The sequence below is a fragment of the Hyperoodon ampullatus genome (assembly GCF_949752795.1).
Source record: "Hyperoodon ampullatus genome assembly, chromosome: 8".
Classification (NCBI taxonomy): Eukaryota; Metazoa; Chordata; class Mammalia; order Artiodactyla; family Ziphiidae; genus Hyperoodon; species Hyperoodon ampullatus.
The window spans coordinates 31,586,958-31,609,117 of NC_136921.1; the positions used below are offsets into that span (position 1 = coordinate 31,586,958).

The 22,160-nt window shown below is 38.6% G+C and overlaps 1 protein-coding gene across 4 annotated transcripts in view; it reads right to left on the bottom strand.

The window, feature by feature from the left end:
* Positions 1-22,160, bottom strand: part of PARD3B (par-3 family cell polarity regulator beta) — a gene marked incomplete at its 3' end in the record, with an annotated part of 1,052,967 nt that overhangs the window by 166,762 nt on the left and 864,045 nt on the right. For 3 of the 4 annotated variants that reach the window (XM_079710158.1, XM_079710159.1, XM_079710157.1), the window contains one exon: positions 21,627-21,929. The exons of the other annotated variant lie outside the window; for it this stretch is intronic. In XM_079710158.1, coding sequence (XP_079566284.1) covers positions 21,627-21,929 — 303 coding nt within the window. The remainder of the gene's footprint in view (positions 1-21,626; positions 21,930-22,160) is intronic. 4 annotated transcript variants of the gene reach the window in all.

Below are 22,160 nucleotides of genomic sequence, written 5' to 3' on the forward strand. Positions count from 1 at the left end.
ATGTATAACTGATTAAATTTGTTATAAAGCAAAAAAAAAAAAAAAGTCAACATAGCATGGTGGTTAAGTGTCTATCTAGGCTCTGGATTCAGGCTACTTAGGTACAAATCCTGGCCCTCCCCTGATGACATCAGGCCACTTCCTTACCCTTTTTGCAACTCCGGTTCCTCATTTGGGCTTCGGGAATAGTAAAAATACTACCTGGTCAGGAGGTTAAACGATACATGCAAAGCAGTGAATACAGTGTCCAGCTAGAGCAAGTTCTCAATAATGTTTAGTGCTGGCTATCATTATTAAAATACTTAATTTTATTTCTGACCAAACACTGCAATTTGGCTTCTGAGTTATATGACATTAGGTTAAACTTCAATTGTCTTTAAGCAAACATGTAGATGAAATGTAATAAAAACAACTTCTTTAAAACATACTAAAACGTCAAATTGCTCTCCTTCTCTTTAAACCAGGAGGAAAACAAATTTGACTTATTAGAGATATAACAAAGTCATCCCAGAACTACAGTGCAGGTACAGGCCTCACATTACAAGGCACCTTGCTGAACCTAGAGCAGCCTGGTGTTGACTAATTAACTTCTCAAGGCTTCCAAGGGGTCTCATGGGTATTTTACAGGTTCCACCAACTCAAAGAAGGCTGGAGAAAAGGAAATAGGATTAACTTCTTGATTAGAACGGTGATTAAACACTAGCACAGGATGCCAAGGGAGGCTGCAGGATTTCCATCTCTAGGGAACTTTCACACAGGAGCCACAACTGTCTGGCCTGTATGATTTGGGTCTTCTGCTTGGAAGCAGGGGATTGAATTGAATGGACTCAAAAATGAAAAAGTACATTTTAATGTTCTATTTTTAAAAATCACTAGAATTATTTTACTTGTAATTTATAGGAAAATACACTCTTGACTGACCCCACCCTCATCCTGAGATTCCTAACTCCCTTCCTTGGCTCCCTTCCTGTGCTCAGCAAGGCTGTGATGGATTTACTTGTTGCCATGTCTGTGTCTTCTCCACTAACCTCTATGACCCCTGAGGCTGGGACACTGTCATTACATAGTCACACATTAATACCTGGTGCAGGAGAAGAGTAGGGTGACCATTTAGTTGGATGGGAGGAAAGACGTTTAGAAGAGCGTTTGATATTCCACTACCAAACTTTTCAGTAGCCCGTTCATTTCTTTCTTTATTCAGTGTTTATTGAGTTGAGCTATTCATTCAAAATATATTTTTACAGCACCTCCTATGCACAAGGCAAACCTTGCCCCCAAGGAACCTATGGTAGAGCCAGGTGCACAAAATCCATGTTTCCACTTCCAAGACGGCTAGCAGTTTCAGTCTAAAGGAAGTATCCACTACAGGTTGAAAACAATATCCTGCAATGCTTTGTCGCTCTTACAGAATTGCAGAGCAGCTTCTTAAAAACCCCATGGGTTCTGTCTGCACTAACTCAGAACTATGCAGCACTCAGGAAGGAATAAAATATGCCTTGTTACCCGGAATGAAGGCTTTAATGAAGATCCCTTCAACAAAATACTTTCCTAGCCCATTTTCCTACTTGGCAGCTTTTCCTCCAAAGGAACGTCCCTGAGGCTACTGCCAGGCCACACGGTGTGTGAGAAGGATGGGTCTTCCTACTCGGGAAGGCCTGCTTTGTTAAAAATGCTCTCTCGGCAAACAGAAAAGGCCACAATCTATCAGGATTTCAGTTTCAGTGTGCAAGTGACTGGCCTATAAACATAATTTTAAACAGCTTTTCTTTAGCAATTCTGACTGTTTAATTAATCTTCAGCCATTAACCATTCATTTAAAATGCCACTTACGAAATCTTAATTTTGCACATTATCAGCTGGTTCACAAATAGCTAACTATGAACAGAAGCGTAATGATCTCTCCCTGTTCTTAGAGCTCACCAAGCTTATAGCCAATTTTGGCTTCTTAATTAACCATATGCATATTAGCACTTAAAACTAAATGACAGTTTTTTAAAAAAGAATTAATGCACAGTGAAATGTTAACATTAGCATCCTTCAGCTGCCTTCTGAAGGGCCTGAAGGCAGTGTCTGGCCAGGCCACAGCTACCCTGGATGCCCAAAGGTGATACATGTCTGGGAAAGCTCCTCATCTCAGCTGAGTTCTCCAAGTGAGTGCACTCTTGCAATGATATTTTGGATCCATTGTTCAAATTCTTCAATTTTTATATTTAAAGAAGAATAGGAAATATCATCTCCAAGATATTCTTTAGCAGTGGGCAACCAGAAACAACAAGTACAGCACCACATCCTTTTTTGGTGGCTAACCCCAGTTAGGTGAATCCATTCAAAACAAATAAGGGGCAGGGCAAAAAAATAAATGCCAGCTGATGCTAAAATGACTTTTTCTCTAACTAGGACTCTATTAGCGCCTACAGAGAAGTTACATGCAATTTTACAGGTGTCAGCTAGGGTCAAGGTCCAAGCTAAAAGCTGGGCACAGAATTGTTCAGGTTGGCTCATCATAGTACATAGAAGACTTTGACCCATTAGCCAGTGCCTGGCTCACATCTGAGATTTGATGGATGGCCCATATCAAACCCAGATCCAAACATCAGGACCTAGACTATGATTTGATTGGTGGTAGTAATATACTTCCAGATTACAAATATTATATCTTGGAGGATTATGATAATCTTGGACATTTTTCTTTTTCTTTTATCCAAATATAAGGATTCCAAAGACAAATATAAAGAATCACAAATGAAAATTATGTTGCATCATCTACTAAAACTCCACGCTCCTGGAATGAGATAAAAATGTTAAAGTGTTCATTAAAAATGTTTTACAACACTGTGAGAGTGAAAATGGGAAAAAGATCAGACCGTTTTCTGAATCACAAGGTGAATTGAGGTACAGCACCTCTGAATTCATTATCCATGTAATGTAGGTGACACATCGGTGGTTATGAGCCTCATTTTAGTTATATTATACCTGTGAAAAATACTGAAGCTGGTTTTGACTGAAAATTCATGTGCAGGTGTCAAAAACAAAAACAAAAACCCAAAACATTAAGATTGCAATTAGACACAGAAATGTACTGATTGATGAAAGAACTTAGAACCAAACATGCATGTAAACAATCTGAGTCTCAGCAAACTTGGCATTTTGTAATACTGTTAGCAATTCAGTTTTTAATCCAAGTAAGCACTTAAAATACAGGCATATCTTGACTCCGCAGTTTCTGAGGTTGTATTCCAACAGAATGACAATAATTTATTCTCCAAGAAGGCCTTTCAGACTGAAAGGAATCATGAGAACTTTCCAAAGAATAATGTACAAAAGCCACTGAAATAGATCCATTCAGTGATTTTTTCACTAATCAACTCATTTAATCAACATATATTGGGTACCTACGATGTCCTAAGCACTAGGAATACAGATATTTAAGGTAAGTCTTGCCTATAAGAAGGTATGGTTCAATTAGGCAAATGTAGCAGTTACCTACAATGTGTAGCTTTGATTTTAGTATTTTCCCTTTCCCTTTTTTATTATTTCCCTCAGGGAGGGCCCTCCCTGAGTATTTTTCTTTGAGTTAACTAATGGTGATTGTTAAACTGCTGAAAGAAGAAAGACACCTTAAATTAGTGATTCACCAAGTACAGAACCCAGGCCAGCAGCATCAGTACCACCAGGCAACTTGTTGGAAATGTCAATTTTAGGGTGCCATCCTAGACCTACTAAATCTGAAACTCTGGGATGGAGCCCAGATCTGTGGTGTAACAAGCCTTTCAGGTGATCCTTTTGCAAGCTCAAGTTTGAGAACCACGACCTCAGACCATTAATAGTTGATCTTTAACTGCAGGAGCTTACATTTATCAGATTAATAAGGCATCTTATAGCCCTGTGAGTGAGTGATGGGGTGGGAAATGGGTTAGATCTCTGGGAGCTAGGAGGTGCATGTCCCTGAATAGGCTAATAATGATGGGTACACTGAGATGTGATGTTGAAGAAAATGAAGCACCTTTTCTATGCTGTGATCTGTGCTAGGGCATACCTCTTGGTCCAATGAAGAGAATGAAAGTACCATGCAGACCGATTAACTCATCCAATTATTAAGCCTCAGTTCTTTGTGCTCTGCCTGGTGTTGGTAAGAGGACCTTCTTTCACTTCCTCACACATGCCAAGCTCTTTTCCGCATCAGGGCTTTCCCCTATGTTGCTCTTCTGTCTGAAATGCACTTCATTCCTTTTCCCCCACCAAACTTTGACAACTACTCACACTTCAAGTCTCAACTTAAAAGTCACTTTCTCAGTTAATTCTTCATAACATCAAATATGTTCACAGCACCTTGTACTTTTCCTTGGGAGTACTCAAGAAGTAGTTACAATTATGTGATGTTTATTTCCTCCAGTAGATCTTAAGTTCCATGATAGTAAGACCTATGGCCAAATCTTAATAAATATTGGTGGAATGAATGGGGAGTCATTAAATAGGAAATTTTATGAAACTCAAACAAGTGTAAAAGAACCATGTTTCTTAAGCCCTGGCCTGAAAGGTAAGCTGGTTCAGGACACATCCTCAGTGGTTCCTGTAATCCCCCTTTCTCCTATTTTTAGATATTTCTATTCACTACATTCTCTACCTGACTGATCTACTGAAGGGAAGGGTATCTTAACCAATAGTGGTAAAAAAAAAAGAAAAGTGAGAAAAAAAATAATGGCCAAAATTTGCTTAGCACTCAAAACGAGACAGCCACTGTGCTATGAGTTTAATATGCATTAACTCTTCAAATATCCAAGAATCCTATGAGACATGATATCATAGTCACCGTAGAGGTGAAGAAAGAGAGGCTCAAAGATGTTACATACTATGGCCAAGGACCACAGAGTGGTAGAGTTAGGATTTTATATCTAGGATTTACACCCAAATTCAAATTCCATGCTATTGAACATTAGGAGAAAGATGATAATCTCAAGAGAGGTAATGGATAGATAGATACTTCTCAAGAGGCAATACAATGCATGTAAAATGTCTCAATACTGAGCACATATTAATTGTTCAATGAATACTATTATTAGCTATCATCATCATCTTCATCAGTATCACCAGCCTTAGTCTTGAAAATCCTCATATATATTATGTCTCTATATCCTAAAACCCACATCTAAGTAGATTCTGGACATATTCTATCTGATATAGCTAAGTTTGGAGAAATTCCTTCTCAGGAAAAAAAAAATGACCCAAAAGGAAATCTATGGACTGAGCCTCTTCAAAACTGCATGTAGACTCATATGATCTAAAAATTACTGTTGAAGTCTATTGCTTTACATGTTTTGCTTTCCAGTGAATTAGTTTTAAGACTTGGAAATTACATACACTCATAAAAGCTGTTTTCCAGACTTAAACTGGAATTAAGCACATACAAGCCTTTTGGTACTATAATGTCCTGAATTTCTGAAACATTTAGATCTAGTTCTGTTTCTTTTTCTTGGCATTTCTTAGTTTTCACTCACATAAGTGCACAGAGAAACCAATTCATAAGATACTTGCCAGCTTTCACCAACACTGGCCTCGCTGCCAGAAGAAAAAGCCTGGAACAAAGCTGCAGTGGGTGGAAAGCTGTGGCAGAACACAGGAAAACAGTTAAGTAGAGAAAGGGCTGAAGTGGAGCACCATCAGATTAGTTATTCTCTATGGAAAAATACTGAGGCATGAGCTGCAAGAGAAGGAAACAAGCTTACCTCCCACTTGCTAAATATGGTCACTGAAATGGTGACAATGGCCTACAGGGTCTCTGAGTGAGAGCACAGTAAGGAGAGGTAGCCTTTAGAAATGTTACTGATGTAAAGTTCATGAGACCAACACTCAAGAGCACGACAGTGATGCTGTTCTCTGGGGCCTCCACAAGAAAGAACAACATGAAAAAAACTGAATGCGAATGACAAATCTCTTCTACAATTTTTCAAAATCAGTATATATTTAGACTCAAATGTCAAATCATTTATGAGTGCTTACTATGTACCAGACCCTATACATGTGGCTATCATACATCTTAGTTTTTTTATTCTTCTAACAACATCTATTAACCATAAATAACCATGAACATTATCAACACTAACATCAAAAAAAAGAAAGTTCTGTTTTTGGTAGTGATGGAATAGCTTGTCGTAGTCTCACTTTCATAAGAAGAACCAGAGAAGCTGGACCAATTAGGGAAAAAACAAAACAAAAGAAAAAAACTGCTTGAGGGCATTGGAGAACTTCCAAAGCAGCCAGAAATGGAGGGGCTAAGACTGATTCTGAAAAGCAGGTAAGCACATTGAATTAAGCCCAATATTCTGTGGCACTATTCTCTGCAAGTCATTTGCTAATTCATAAGTAGCACAGAATCAAGTGCTAAAAAGTGAGCAGAGTTTAGTGGCTAAGAGACTTGTAGACTAAGCAGAAAATCTGACACTCCCATAGGGTTGGGAAAATAAAAATTAGAGTTTATGTCTGCTAAGGAATAAGGGCCTGGTAAACAACCCAGATTTCCAGTTAGGATCACAGAAAGGCTACACCCCCAGGGTAAGAATAAACTACAAACAGACTACAGTTAAAACAACTAAAATCCAGCTTCCAGCCACCTAATTCCAAGACTGGATTAAGGCAATATGCCCCTACTCTCACTGTCTGCTAGAAAGCAAAAAAAAAAAATCCTCTCTGGAGAAAGATAACATCAACCTGAGATTATTTCTACAATTTTTCAAGTGCTATGTCTAGCATTCAATCAATGCATACCAGGAGATAGGACCAAATGACTGAAAATAAAACAGTACAAATCAACCCACAGCTAGTCCAGATATTTACATTATTAGACATGGTTCTGAAAAAAACTGTAATTAATAAAGTCAAGAAAAAAGATGATAAGATGGAGAATTTCATCAGAACAGTAGGATATTGGGGTAAAACAAACAAATGGACACTCTAAACCTGAAAATTACAATAACTAAAATTAAGAACTCAACAGATGGGATTAATAGAACTTTGGATAGAGCAAAAGGCAAGACTATTAAACTGGAAGACAGGGTGTTCAAAAATAACCAGACTGAAACGTAGAGAAAAACAAACAAGCAAGCAAAACAGAAGCACAGAAGAGACAGCAAGGAACATGTACATGTACAGAATGGTCTACTATTTTTGTGTCTTTGGAGTCTCAGAAGGAAAAGAGAGAGTAAGAAAATGGAACAGAAACAATATTTAAAGAGACAACAGCTGAGCATTTTCCAAATTGATGAAAGACATTAAATCACAGATTTAGGAAGCTCTACAAATCCTAACCCTGTTTAAACACAACACCACACACACACACACACACACACCATAGTAAAACTGCTGAAAAACCAAAGACAGAAAAATTTTAAATAAATCAAAGACAAAAAATACATTATTTTCAAAGGAGTAACAGTAGTCTGACAACAGACTTCGATGAAAACATTGGAAGCCAGAAATAATGGAATGATACCATTAAAATGTTAACAGGTAAACAAACAAAAAACCCCTGATAACTACATACCCAAAGAAAATATCCTTAAAAATGAATATGAAATAAAAACATTTTAAAACAAACAAAAACTGAGAGGCTTTGCCACATTACAAGAAATACTATAGTAAGTTATAAAGGGAAAAAGGAATAATATCCCAGGATGGAAGCAAAGATATTCAGAGAGAAACAAGGAGAAATAGAAATAGTTAAAATAAATGAATAGTTAACATATAAAACAATAATTACATTGTACTGCAGGGTTCAAAAGATATGTAGACTTAAAATACATGAAAGCATAGCCTAAAAAGTAGGTGGGCTAAATGTGGTTAAAGTGTTCCAACGTCCATACATTGTTCAAGAAATGATAAAAGTACTAATTTATCTTATACTACAATAAATCAAGAATGTGTGTTATCATCTCTTGAGTACTAAAGGTAATAAAAGAAAAGTGAAAGAATGTATAACAGGGCTTCCTTGGTGGCACAGTGGTTAAGAATCCATCTGCCAGCTCAGGGGACATGGGTATAAGCCCTGGTCCGGGAAGACCCCACATGCAACAGAGCAACTAAGCCCATGCGCCACAACTACTGAGCATGCACTCCAGAGCCCACGAGCTGCTACTGAGCCCACGTGCCACAACTACTGAAGCCTGAATGCCTAGAGCCTGTGCTCCGCAACAAGAGAAGCTACCGCAATGAGAAGCCCGCACACTGCAATGAAGAGTAGCTCCCACTCACCACAACTAGAGAAAGCCTGCATGCAGCAATGAAGATCCAATGTAGCCAAAAATAAATAAATTAAATAAATTAATTTTTAAAATGTATAACAAACTCAAACTCGAGGGAAAAACTGAATCACACAAAATGCTTGATTAATGATCTTGAAAAAGGCAAGAAAAGAGAGAAGAATAAACATAGAATAGGTGGAACAAGTAGAAAATGAAGAGTGAAACAGAGATTTAAATCAAATTATATATGCAGAATCATTAAATGTAAGCAGCATAAATACTACAATTAAAATACAGATATTTCCTGACTGGACATGAAAACAAAACCAAACCTAACTATATGCCTCTTACAAAAGACACACTTTAAATATAAGGATCCAGAAATATTGAAAGTAAAAGAATGAAAAAGATATACTAAGCAAAAACTGAGCAAGAGAAAGATGATATATCAATATCAGACAAAGTAGACTTTAAAGCAGTAGTAATTACCAGAAATAAAATGAGATGAGTCATAATAATATATGGGTCAATCCTTCACGAATATATGACAATCCTAAATTTGCATGCACCTAATAACAAACTTCGAAGTGCATAAAGCAAAAATTGAGAAGACTAAAAGAAGAAATAGATAAATCCACAATCACATGAGGATATTTTAACTTTAAAGCAGAAAGTAAAAAATCTACAGAGTTTGTTCTCTGATCACATGGAGTAAAAGTAGAAATCAAGAACAGAAAGATAATAGGAAAGTCTCTTAACAGTTGGAAACCAAACAACGTACTTTTAAATAATCCAGGGGTCAAAGAGAAAGTCTCAAGGGAAATAAAAAAATACAATGAACTGAATGAGAATGAAAATGCTATATATCAAAATTTATAAGATACAGCTAAAGCAGTGCTGAGAGGGAATTTTATAGCAATAAATGCTTTCACTAGAAAAGAAAAAAGTCTCAAATAAGTAATCTAAGATTCCACTGCAAAAAATTAGGGAAAAGAGAAAAAAACCCAAAAAAGCAAAGTAAGCAGAAAAATGGATATAATGAAGAACATAAATCAGTGAAATTTGAAACAGAAAATTAATAGAGAAAATTAATAAAATAAAATAGCTGGTTCTTAGAAAAGATCAATAAAATTAACAAACCTCCAACGAGACTGACAAAGAAAAAAGAGAAAAGAAACAAATGACTAAAATCAGGAATGAAACAGAGGATGTTACTAGACTCCATAGTTCAGTAAGGGAATATACTACCAATAGAATAATAAAAGAATACTATAAACAACTCCATACACATAAATTTGACAACTTGGATGAAACAGACCAACTCCTAGAAAAGTAAAAATTATAAAAACTCACAAAATATAATTTGAACAGCCTTATAATTATTAAGGACACTGAACTCCTCATTAAAAACCTCCCACAAATCTCTAGGCCCAGATGGTTTTTCTGGAGAATTCTACCAAATGTTTAAAGAAGAATTAACATCATTTCTATACAATTTCTTCCAGAAAAAGAAAAGGAGGTAACACTTTCCTACCCATTCAATGAAGCCAGTATTATCCTGATACCAAACCCAAGGAGAGTACAAAAACACCCTAAAACTACAGACCAATATCCCTCATGAAAATAGATGCAAAAATTCATACAGAAATTTTAGCAAATAAAATTCAGTAATATATGAAAAGAATTATATACCATGACGAAATGTGTTTTACTCCAGGATGCAAGGTGGTTCTGTCTTTGAAAAGTAATAAATGTAATCCAACGTATTAACATGCTAGAGAAGAAAATCACAAGATCATATCAATTGAAACAGAAAAACATTAGGCAAAACTCAATACCCATTTATGATTAAAAAAAAACACTCAGAAAACTAAGAATTAAGGAGAACTTCCTCAACTTGATAAAGACATCTACAAAAAACCAAGCTAACATGATACTTAATGTTGAAAGACTGACTGCTTTCCCCCTAAGGTCAGGAACAAGTCAAGGAGTTCACTCTTGCAATTGCTATTCAACACAGAACTGGAAGTTCTAGCCATTGTAATAAGACAGGATAAGGAAATAAAGTTAGAAACTTACAGATAGGAAAGAGAGAAATAAAACTTAATGTTCACACAAAAATCTATTGGTGACTATTTATAGCAGCTCTGTTACCGAGCTGGAAATAACTAAAATATCCCTCAATAGGTGAATGATTAAACTAATTGTGGTACGTCCATACCACAGACTACTACTCAGCAATAAAAGGAATGAACTACTGATAACCACAACAACTCAGATGGATCACAAGAGCATTATATTGTGTGAAAAAAGCCAATCTCAAAAGGTCACAAACTTCCCCATTTATGAGATTGCATTTATGCAGTATTCTAGAAGTGACAGAATTATAGAGATGTGAAACAGATTAATGATTGCCAGGGGCTGGGGATGGTGGAAGGAAGAGGGTGTATAACTATAAAGGGGTAGCAGGAAGGATAGCTTTGTGTTGATGAATTAGTTCCACATCTTGATTGCAGAAGTAGTTAGATGTGTGACAAAATGGCACAGAACTACACACACATTGTACCAAAATCAAATTCTTGATTTTCATATTGTATTATAATTATGTAAGATGCAGCCACTGGAGAAAACTGGGTGAAGTGTACAAGAGATTTCTCTACACTATATTTCAACTTCCTGTGACTTTATAAAAAGTTCAAAATAAAGAGTTAAGAAGTAATTATAAATATGTATAAACATGGCTATATATAATAACTATAAGTATATTGTTATGAAAGAAGCAAACAAAAATACATGAGGTCATGTTGGCAAGAACTGTTCATCCAAACTGAAAAAAAATTTACTAAATGGAGAAGTAAGAACATTTTGGAACTCTCCACCCAACTTTAATTCACTCCTAGGAGATTAATAGTACTCTTAATTGCAGAATGGTGTAAATACCCAGATAACAGCATATATAATATTAGCTTAAACTTTAATGGTGCTTATTAACTGCTGGATGCTGGTTTTTTTGTTTGTTTGTTTTCATGTATAAACTCAGTTAAATTCTTGTAACAACAGTCTTAGGTAGGTACTACGATTATGCTCATTTTATGGATGAGGATACTAAGCTAGAAAGAAAATAAGAAGGAGTTGTATAAGGATATCCAGCCAGGCTTTGCTCTAAGGATGGGCATGGCTTGCGCCCAGTCCACCTACTGACCTTGACAGAGAAAATCCACTGTGTCTGCATTGAAGTGAATATCCCTCCTAGCCTTGTGCTCAGAGGAAAGCCAGAGGCTGAGTAATAGCCAAGTTTGAGGGAATCCAGAGTGCTACTCAGGCTTGATTGAAAGTCTGTGCAAAACAATGGCTCTTGAACTCTATTTCTGTCTGGGTTCATATCAATTCCCAGTCAGCTCTCCAGGAGGGAGAGTATTCTGCAGTGTATAAATATTAAAACATCTCTTTAAGATGTTGGACACTTATGAGTACTGACATTAAAACTATCTTTTACTGCCCTTTCTCATCCCACTGATTATTTACTGTTTGAAAGGATAAACACAGGAAAGCAATTGACCTAACAATGGCTTAGTCTTGATTACACATTGCATTAAATACAGAAATTATGAAGAGGGTACTTTGGAATCTGTCTCTAGCATCAGCAAAGATTGTGTAATGAAAAGGTATGTGGCTTCGCCTAATAGAGTAATGCAAACCTCAGGTCACAAGAGGCCTGGAGTAAGTGTGGTAGATCAACACAAATCTAGCACCACTACAGAGAAGTAGGTCAAAGCCTAAGGCTTCTGATACTTCTTTGTACCTCTATAGCTTTGAGTAGGATGCTTTGCACCTAACAGACATCTAATATTTTTTAATGGAATGAATGAATGAATGAATGAGGGAGAGAGGGAGGGCAGGGTGTCTGGCAGGTGAGGAGCAACATGCATGCTCTTTGCACATTTAGTGGATTCCAACACTGTAAACTGCAATCTACAGTGATAAATGCATTTTGCATCATATCCCAGTATTCACTCACATACCCTGTATACTCTGTATACATATGCATATATGTATATACATTTTACATACATATATAACTTAAAGAAATTATGAAATAATTCTTACCCTTATTACAATCTATGCAATGATCTTTTCTATTCTTGTCAATCCTATTTTCTTTAAAAAAATGTTGGTTGACCCCACTAAATTGATTTCAAGGTTACAACCTGCAGTTTGAAAATCCCTAGCATAGGTGGAAGCTCATACATGGATTTTGGACTCAGACCTGGGCTGGGATCCTGGCTCTGCCAACGTATTACCTATGTTACTATAGGTAAATTTCTTAATTTCTCTGAGCTGCTATTTTCACACCTGTGAAATAGATACCTACTCTACAGAATTTCTGTTCCTTTCCAAAGCATAAATCTGAACAAGTTACCTCCATGTCAAGGGTTCCTTGTTGCTCTTGAGTCTAAATGCTTTATCTCAGATTATATGGCCTTTAACAATATGGCTTGTGTTCACCTTCATCTTTTCCCTCTAGCTGGCCCCAAATTACATACCATACTCTAGCTCTTCTGATATATGCAGTTCCCTAAGTGTACCATGTTTTCTCTTTGGGCCTTTGTCATGCTCTTCTGCCTGCCTGATTAATTTCTACTTGTTCTTTAGGTCACAATATAGATTCCAAAGAGTCTTCTTTGGCCACCCAGATCTGCATTCAGTGCCCTTCTCTTGTGCTCCTATAGCCTCTTTGGCTTACCCTTCTCATAGCATATCACCATTACTATTCCAATATATCAGCTGCATCCCCCTAGAGGGCAGAAGACTCTGTATCTGGTTCTGTTCTGTGTTATCTATGATGTCTAAAAAATTCTGTATATTCCCTCCTACCTCTCTTAGTAAACAGGATAAGTTAGATGAATATATCCTTAGGATCAGGACATTTGTTTGAAAAACAGTCAAGTCAATGCTTAGATGACAGCTTTAAGAAATCAGAGTAACTCTTTGGCAAGCATTCCTCAAATGTGCTCACTTACTACCAGTGACTGGGGATGGCGCAGGGGTGGAGGTCTTGGAAATGGATGGTCACTGAGTGCCAAAATCCTTGCCTAGCTCATGCATAATAAAGGAGAAGGTTGTCTACATTTGTCACCCCTGGAAGCTCTCAACTTAGGCAAACGTAAGTCTAGTAGAGTCCCAAGAGTAGGGCTCTCAGAAGATGGAAAAAAACCTAATGAGAACATCAAGTTTTAAAGAGAGGGGATGGAGGAAAGTAGAGTTAATGGTATATCAGTCACTATTAGCACTTATCTGGTCATAGAGAGTCTTTCACTAAGAGATTTCTCATTATTCTTTAAAAGTCACTTAAAAATTGATGGTAGTATGTTCGAAGGAAAAAAATCTGATTGCTTTGTTCAACTGATGAATTTTAACTCTCTATGGATATGGCATTTATCACTGGGATTCCCAAACTGAACCAAGAGTACTTTGGCTCTGTCTGTAGAAACGAAAAAACACATCTCCAAGTCATCTACTGTATTCACTGTTCAAATCCCTCCACACAGCCTCACAAAGCTGTGAATCAGAAGTGAGAGCAAAAAAGCTGTTAAATGAGAGTAAAATTAACAGGAAAAATCACTAGAGAAAGAGACTGGGGACAAACACCAACAGAGGCATGAACCGTGAATGACAAAGCTGTGACTCACTGAAATATGAAACCTCTGAAATCAAGCAACTGTTTGGGAAAGAGACATCAATGATCCTGCATTGCCCCAGGAGCACAAGAGATGTTCACAGCTGGCCATGAAGCTTTCCTGTTAACACTTTTCCTATCCTTCATCATCCTTATCTTTGAATTTCCCCAAACATACTTTTTCAGTATGTTTGCAGTTTTCCAGAAAACTAAGAATACATGTTCCCTACTTGCTTTACTTCAGTGATATTAGAAGTTATTCAGACTGAAATATTTGGGTCTTAGCTATAAAAGAGGGTCTACATAATAAGAATTGCCTCCCACAACAATATATTGAACAGCATCAATATATTGTAGCATCAATCTATAATTTTTGCATTATGAAATGGAATTAAAAAACAAGAGATATCATTTAGAGGTAATCTGTGGTGGGTTCCATGGAGTGATTCCCTAAAAGCCATTAGAACTCTTTTCTCCCTTGTCTTTACCTACTGGAAAGATGAAACACTATTTCTCAGTACTGTCTTATAACTACAAGAGACTTATAGGTTTTGCCAGTGAGAAGTTGTTGGGGTCTCCTGGGAAATCTTTTCAAAGAGGTGAACTTGACTGGCACATTTCATTGGCCATTTGCACTTTTTTCCTACTTTCTTCTTGGAGAGTGGACACGATGTCTGGAGCTGCAATAGCCATCTGAGAATCATGAGGCAACATGAGAAAAAGGCCTAGCTGCTGGGGGGAAAGTAGAGGAAAAGAAATGAAAAGAGGATCAGGGCCACCTACTTTCCTTGAAGGTTGAGACAAGTATATCAGTTGGGTTTTCTATTGTTTACAGCCAAACAGGGTCTGACTGAACACACTGTTGCTATTGACAGCTCTTCTGAGGCCCCTAGAAATTTGGCTAGTCCATTCTGTGGACAACTGTTGAGCCCTATTCTGAAACAAATGGACATTCAAGTAACATGGTAGGAAGATAACATTAGTTCTGATGACAAGCTTAGGGACATCAAATTAGTTATGGTTTTTAACAAACAGCTTTCCACGATGTTCATGGATGAACCAAAAATGCACACTAGATAAACAGTAGACTGGATTAATAGCTAACTTAACATCTGAAGGAGTATCGATTGATGGAGGTCTCGAGTGATGAGTTGCAGGGATTGTACTTGACATTGACCAGTGATCTTATCAATAACATATACGAGTCCACAATGATTAAATATGAGGATGGTATAAACCTAGGAAGGATAGCTAATATATTGGAGGACAAAAATCAATACTTTAAAATATCTTTATTGGCTATAACAATTGGCCAAACCTAACAAGCAAATATTTAACTTGGTGCAATGTGAGCCAATAATGACAGCTGATTAGTTGCCTTGTTAATTAGGCCACATTAACAAGTGTAAAGAATTAAGACCAAAGGATGTAAGAGTCCCATCGATTTCTGTGCTTTTCTGACCATATCTGAAACACAGCATCCAGTTCTGCATGGCACGCTCAACAGAGGGCAGTCATAAACTCAGTAGACTTGAGTGTACTCAGAATACGGCTACCAAGAAGGCTAAAGATGTGGATTATAACATAAGACATGACTAAGATAGCTAGGGGAGTTTATACTGAAGAAATGATTATACTTCTCAAGGTTATGTATTTGTTTTCTTCATCCTTGTAAAGCCAGCTCTGAGCACAGAGCCTGCCTCATGTTGGAGTTCAATAAATGTTTGTTAAAGAAGGTGGTCATAGCAGCCACTTCAAATATCTGAAGGGTTAATAATGAGGTTTAGATTCTGTGTCCAGGTAGGTTGATCCAGGATCTATGGTAAATGTTACTTGGAGCAAAAATTATTTATTGAGTGTAGACTGTTCTGGGAATTGTAGAGATAATGGTGAACCAAAGCAGGCAAGGCCCCTATCCCCATGGAGCCTGAACTTGAGGCCAATCATCTCCAAAATGAGCTGTGTGCACCCCGTTTGAGAGGAGGAAGAACACATTAGAACTATTACTTATGTTTAAAACAAAATCTCATTCTTTTATTAATTTCTATATTTGGTGTGTATTCTACAATGCATATATTAGTAAGGTAAATAAGTGAATATCACTTAGAAACAAATACACATATTTGGGGGAGTTAACACCCAAAAGCATTTTTACTGATGGGGTGTGTGGCTCCACACATCTGGCTAACTCTGGTAAAGAATTTCAGGTAACCCCATGGGGTAGCGCAGAACCTCAGCTGCCTCAAGGGCCACACACACTTTCCATTGTCCCTACTTGGGACTACTGTATCCTCACCCAGACATAAGGCTGTAATGGTCATATACTGTGGGAGCCTTTAAATGCTGGCATTGTGGAGGGAGCCTAATGCACTGTAAACCCTAGGTAGTTGTCAGGCTTTGGGGACGGGACTTAGCCCATGCTCTGTTCAAAGCCTGGGAGAAACAGTCCCGGGCAAATGCAGTCTTTTGAATCCGTCATGGTGGTAGGGATTTTTTTTAACCACCATCTTGTAAAGATGAATCCTTTATAAGCCAAGTGTTTCTCAGAAGGGCTGAGCATTCAGGGTCAACCCTTGAGAAGCAGGGAGGTAAGAGGCAGAAGCTGCCCCTATTCAGAAGCCACTGTGAACCACACAATATGACATGTTCCTTGGACACAGAGATATATGAACAAACAGAGGTATACTTTATATAGATAACCCCAAAATGCAAAAGGTAAAATCGTACTTAAGCATCACAACATGTGAGGCTGTCAATATAACCTTCCATTTGCAGATGAGGAGGTGAGGATCCACTGCCTAGGCGGGGTTTAACTCCAGGACTAAGTCTCACAGTTCAACCCTCCGTGAGCCCTGCCCTACCTCTCAGGATGGGGTCCAGACTCCTCACGGAGGCCCACCAGGCTTTGTCATCTGCCTTTTGCCCAGCTCTCTGACCCTCGTGTCTTATCTCTCGTCGTTACTCCTCTCACTCCGGTTTCTGTTTTCTATTTTATTGCGTTTCCTCTAGTTCCTCTAACACAGTGTGCTTCCTCTCACCTCCTGGCTTTCGCCCACACTGTTCCCTGTGCCTCCAACCCAGCAACCCCAAACTCAGCAGTCACCCCATGCTTCCCTTACAGGAGCACTTTTCACACTGCGTTCTCACTGCCTGTTTACATTTGTAGCATCCAGTGGACAGTAAGCTCCATATGGAGAAGAAGGTCCCCATCTTCCTCCTTGTTTCCTGATGGACCCAGTACTGAACTCAGGTCCTGGCACTTAGTAGACACTAAATAAATAAAGTCTTGACTCCATGCTGTGCTATTTTGGGCAAGTTACCCAGTTTCTCTGGGCCTCAGTTTCTGCAATGATAATAAGAGAAGGCTATTCTGGATGGTCTCTGAATTCTCTTGGTAGCTCTGAAATACTGTCATGTAAAGAATTTCAAGGTTGCAAGCCTTCCCATCTTACAACTACTCTTCTCCCTCTTTACCACCATGCTCGCTCAGTTCTCACTTCCTAATCAACTCTCTTATTGTAATTTTCCCTCTCCTCCTATCTGGCTATTGACATTGTTCTCTCTAAATTAATTAATAACCTCTTAGTGGTCATATCCCAAATCCTCTTTTTAGTCCTCATTCTAATGACCTCTCCGAAGCATTTGAAAATCTTACCTCTGTGGTCTCTGCTAAACACCTTTCTCCTAGTTTTTTTTTTTTTTTTTTTTTTTTTTTTGTGGTATGCGGGCCTCTCACTGCTGTGGCCTCTCCCGTTTGCGGAGCACAGGCTCCGGGCGCGCAGGCTCAGCGGCCATGGCTCACGGGCGCAGCCGCTCCGCGGCATGTGGGATCCTCCCGGACTGGGGCATGAACCCGTGTCCCCTGCATCGGCAGGCGGACTCTCAACCACTTGCGCCACCAGGGAAGCCCTTTCTCCTAGTTTTAAGCTAAGGTTTTGGGCTGTTTCTTATTTTCTCCTGTCTCCAGTGCCACTCTCTTATCCCAGACCCTTGCCATCCTTCACTACTCTAATCATCTCTTAATTTATCTCATCATCTAACCATCTTCCTTTTTGTCTGCCATCAAGCTGGCAGAGCTATTTTCCCCAAATACAGATCTATCAGCTCATTACCTAATTATGGCATTTTGGTGGCTCCCATTGTGCACAGGACCACCCACTGCACACACACTACTGCTCATCCTTCTGGAGCCCAGGGCAGACACCACTATTCAAGCATAACTTCAGAACCCTTCTTTCTTTCTGTTTTAATTAAGATTTAATTTTTTTAGAGCAGTTTTAAGTTCACAGCAGAATTGAGGGGAAGGTACAGAGATTTCTCATATAACCTCTGCACCCACACATGCATAGCCTCCCTCCTTAATAACATGCCCTGCCAGGGTGGTACATTTGTTAAAACTGTGAACCTGCACTGACACATCATTATTACCCGAAGTCTGTAGTTTACATTGTCGTTCACTCTTGGTGTTGTACATTCTATGAGTTTAGACAAATGTATAATGACATGTATCCATCTTTATAATATCATACAGAGTATTTTCACTGCCCTAGGAATTCTTTGTATTTCACCCGTTCATCTCTCCCTTCATCCCCAACCTCTGGGAACCTGATCAGAACCCTTCTTAACACAGATTTGCAGACAGCTACTACCAATTCATAAGTGTGAGTACAGGATGGAACCTATTCATTCACAGTTTGGCTCCAATCTGCTTTCCAGCCTCACCTCCTCTCACTTTCCTTCCCATCCACTCTCCATGTTCTGGGTGCTTCTGAGTTTCCCTAATGTGCCATGCTCTTTCCGGCCACTTCACCCCTGTGCATGCTAATTAGTCTGCAAGAAAAACAATTTTTCTACTGTATCTGGTCAGTTCTTATGAATCCTTCCAGAGCCAGTTCAAATATCATTTCCTTTTGGAGACCTTTTGTGAGCAGCAGAGTTAGAAAAGAAAAGCTTCTTTTTCTTCTGTTTACATTAAATTGCAATTATCTATTTTTACATGTATTGATTCCCTCCTCCCTAGAATATGACTTCCTCTGGAATGGGACCATATCATAGTCATCTTTGTATCATCCCTAGAGCTTACAACAGTAGCTAGAACACAGTAGGTGCCAAATGAACACTTACCGAGTGAGTGAAAGTCTGTACAGATGACTAAAAGAATGACAGGCCTCTAACTGTAAATAAGGTAGGGTTAGAGCTCAGAGCTCCTGCTTATGGGCACTGTTCAGGATGCTGCCACAGCAACTCGCTTAGACTCACCTGGACCCAGGCATGTTGGAAAGTTCAGAACCTCACTGATAAAAAACAGTAATAATAATAATAATGATGATGATATGATGATGATAGCTAACATTATTGAATGTTTATTATGTGCCAAGACAAAAACTGCTTAAGACTTAAAGAACAAGGAGCAGAATAATTTTTAAATATGATTAAAGATAAGAGCAGAATAAAGATAATTCTGAATATAAAGAGTTACACTTTGATCTGTTATCCAAAAATATGACAACTGTCTAAAACTCCACTGAAAGAACTTTAGATCATTTATTTATTTTATTTATTTATTTATTTATTTTTTGGCGGTACGCAGGCCTCTCAATGTTGTGGCCTCTCCCATTGCAGAGCACAGGCTCCGGACGTGCAGGCTCAGCGGCCATGGCTCACGGGCCTAGCTGCTCCGCGGCACGTGGGATCTTCCCGGACCAGGGCACGAACCCGTGTCCCCTGCATCGGCAGGCGGACTCTCAACCACTGTGCCACCAGGGAAGCCCTAGATCATTTATTAATACAAAGAGCTCAGAGCCAAAGGAAAGAATATTGCTTATACATGTCTGGGCTGGGCAGTAAATAACATTTTTTTTCCTGATATCATTCTATAGTGGCTACAGTTACAATTATCCTAAGAAATTTCTGTCCAGGTCAAATCTATGTGGGTGAAAATTAGCTTCAGGATAGAATCTTCTAGTGTTCCAAAGAACAGTCATAATGTTTGGCAAAAAAAAAAAAAAAAAAAAAAAAGCCTTAGGTGACAGAAAATTGAGGAGTGATAGCATTGACTGTTGTACGCTCCACTTAGAGACTTTCAATGCACATTAGCCATTGGGAATAAGAAGAAAGAAGTAAGAAAACCTACCTGTTCAGTGTGGCTTAACACAGAATTCTCCACATGAATTTGAGTAGTGGACATTTTTAAACAGAATGCTTATTATTTATTTTCATGGAATTAGAATCGGAAATGTTGGCTTTGGAGGTTCCTAGAGACACTTCTGCACTGGGATTCTAGCAGAGGGCACTTGCCAAGGGGTTTACTATGAAGACCTATCTGATTTAGAGAAGGGAAGATTGGCTGTCATCTGGGCCAGAAGAGACTCATGCCTGGTATCATTATTTACGTGATAAAAATTCAACCCTTTATAAAGGCTTGGGAGAAAAAGGCCAGCTTTTAATCAGTCCTCTGAATTAACAGTTTTGTTATGGCTGTCTCACAAAGTCACAGGAATTTATATTTTCATTTTATCCCAAAGAAAAACTTGACCATCTTTCTTTAATACTATCAACCTGGAGGCTTGACAGTAAGGATTAAAAATTGCTCCTTCCTTCCCACTTGGTTATTGGAAAGGCTCTGAAAGGTAATCAGTCTTGTGAAGCTGCACTTCACAGTCTGCATAAAAACGCCATGATTTTCCTTCCTCTCCCCAACCTAATTGAAAGTGCATAATATCACCCAGCTGGGGAAATGTAAACGGTAAACATATACGATATATCACGCCATCACACAAAAGCTGGTTACTAATAGGGACTGGGTGGTTGTCAGGACCAAAGGGAATCTGGAACACAAGTCTTTTTTTCATCTGGAATGAGAGCTCTTTGTGCCTGCCACCCTTCCCCCCTCACCTCCTCCCTCCAGACTTCAAGTTACAGCAGATTAAACCAAGGTCAGTCAACTCATTCCTTCTGTGTGTAATTCCAAGGGTCACCTAACAATATATATTGACTAACAGTCTCTTATACCAGCCTTTCAAGGGATAAGGCATTTTGCTTTTGGCAGGAGGTGGCGTTGGAATCATCTTGTTCCCTACCTACTTCAATTGCACTGACAGATGGTCCTATTATCTCTTTCCTCAGCTGTGAAACCTAAAGATCCTTGGCCTTGTCACCTCTTATCTTTCTCTACTTCATCAAACTCTTATTGCCAAGATTATCTCCTTTCTACCTCTGATTACCCATGAATATCTATGCAGGATCACATATGCCTCCAGTAGAAAATCCCAACCTTTGCAAAGTCTTCTGGAATTCTGAGGCTATCTATAATTACACCCACTTAGAAGTCACCACTCTCTTCTCTGACTCTTCACCTCCAAGTGTCATGCCATCTTCTTGAATAAGTCTTATCTACTAGGGCTCTTAGGAGAAAGGACAATATTCCTTCAAAGTTTTATCACTAGTTCTCTGTTACAATATTCCTTCAAAAATTGCTCCCTGTTGCCTCATGAACTCAACTACTACTATTCATCCATGCCACCTTAGAACTGTCAATTGTTTTATTTTTGCTGGCTGATACCTTATGGGTAGGTCAAAGCATAGCACTTGTCAAGGGTACTATGTCATTTCAGTTTTAATAGATTGAAGGATATATTTTTATCTGCTTCAGCTGTAGAGATGATTTGAAACTTATTGAATTAAAACTACATTCATCTTTCAATAAGTTACATTACCTGTCAACTGGCACTGGTGGATGGTATGGCTTGTTGACCTTGGCATAGAGACCCTCTAAGTGGTCTCTCTCTGGAGACAGTGGACGGCCATCCCGAGGGTACCCCAGTGGTCCAGCCCGAGGGGGAGATGGAGACCTATAGACATTTGCTGATGCACATGGCTCCCGGAAGTGGTTTACTCTGGCATAGTTGGGGTCCATTTCATCATCGTCCATATCATGCAGTGATCCAATTGCACCAGCAGCATAATCAATAAGACCTCTTGCTTGCTTTTCCCTTAGCTCCTGATGTTTTGCCCCAATCCTGAAAAATGCAGAACAAGATGTATGTGAGTTTATATGCTGACACAATGAGAGACTCTCCTGAATCTATGTTAATTCCTCCTAGTCAGTCACTTAACTGTCACTTTCCTGGATACTCAAGATCACACCACGCAGAAATGCCAATAGCAGATTCCACAGGATTAATTTTATATCTCTGACCTTTATTTGTTACAGGGTCTTTACTTTTATAGCAGTGCTATAGGTATTTTAA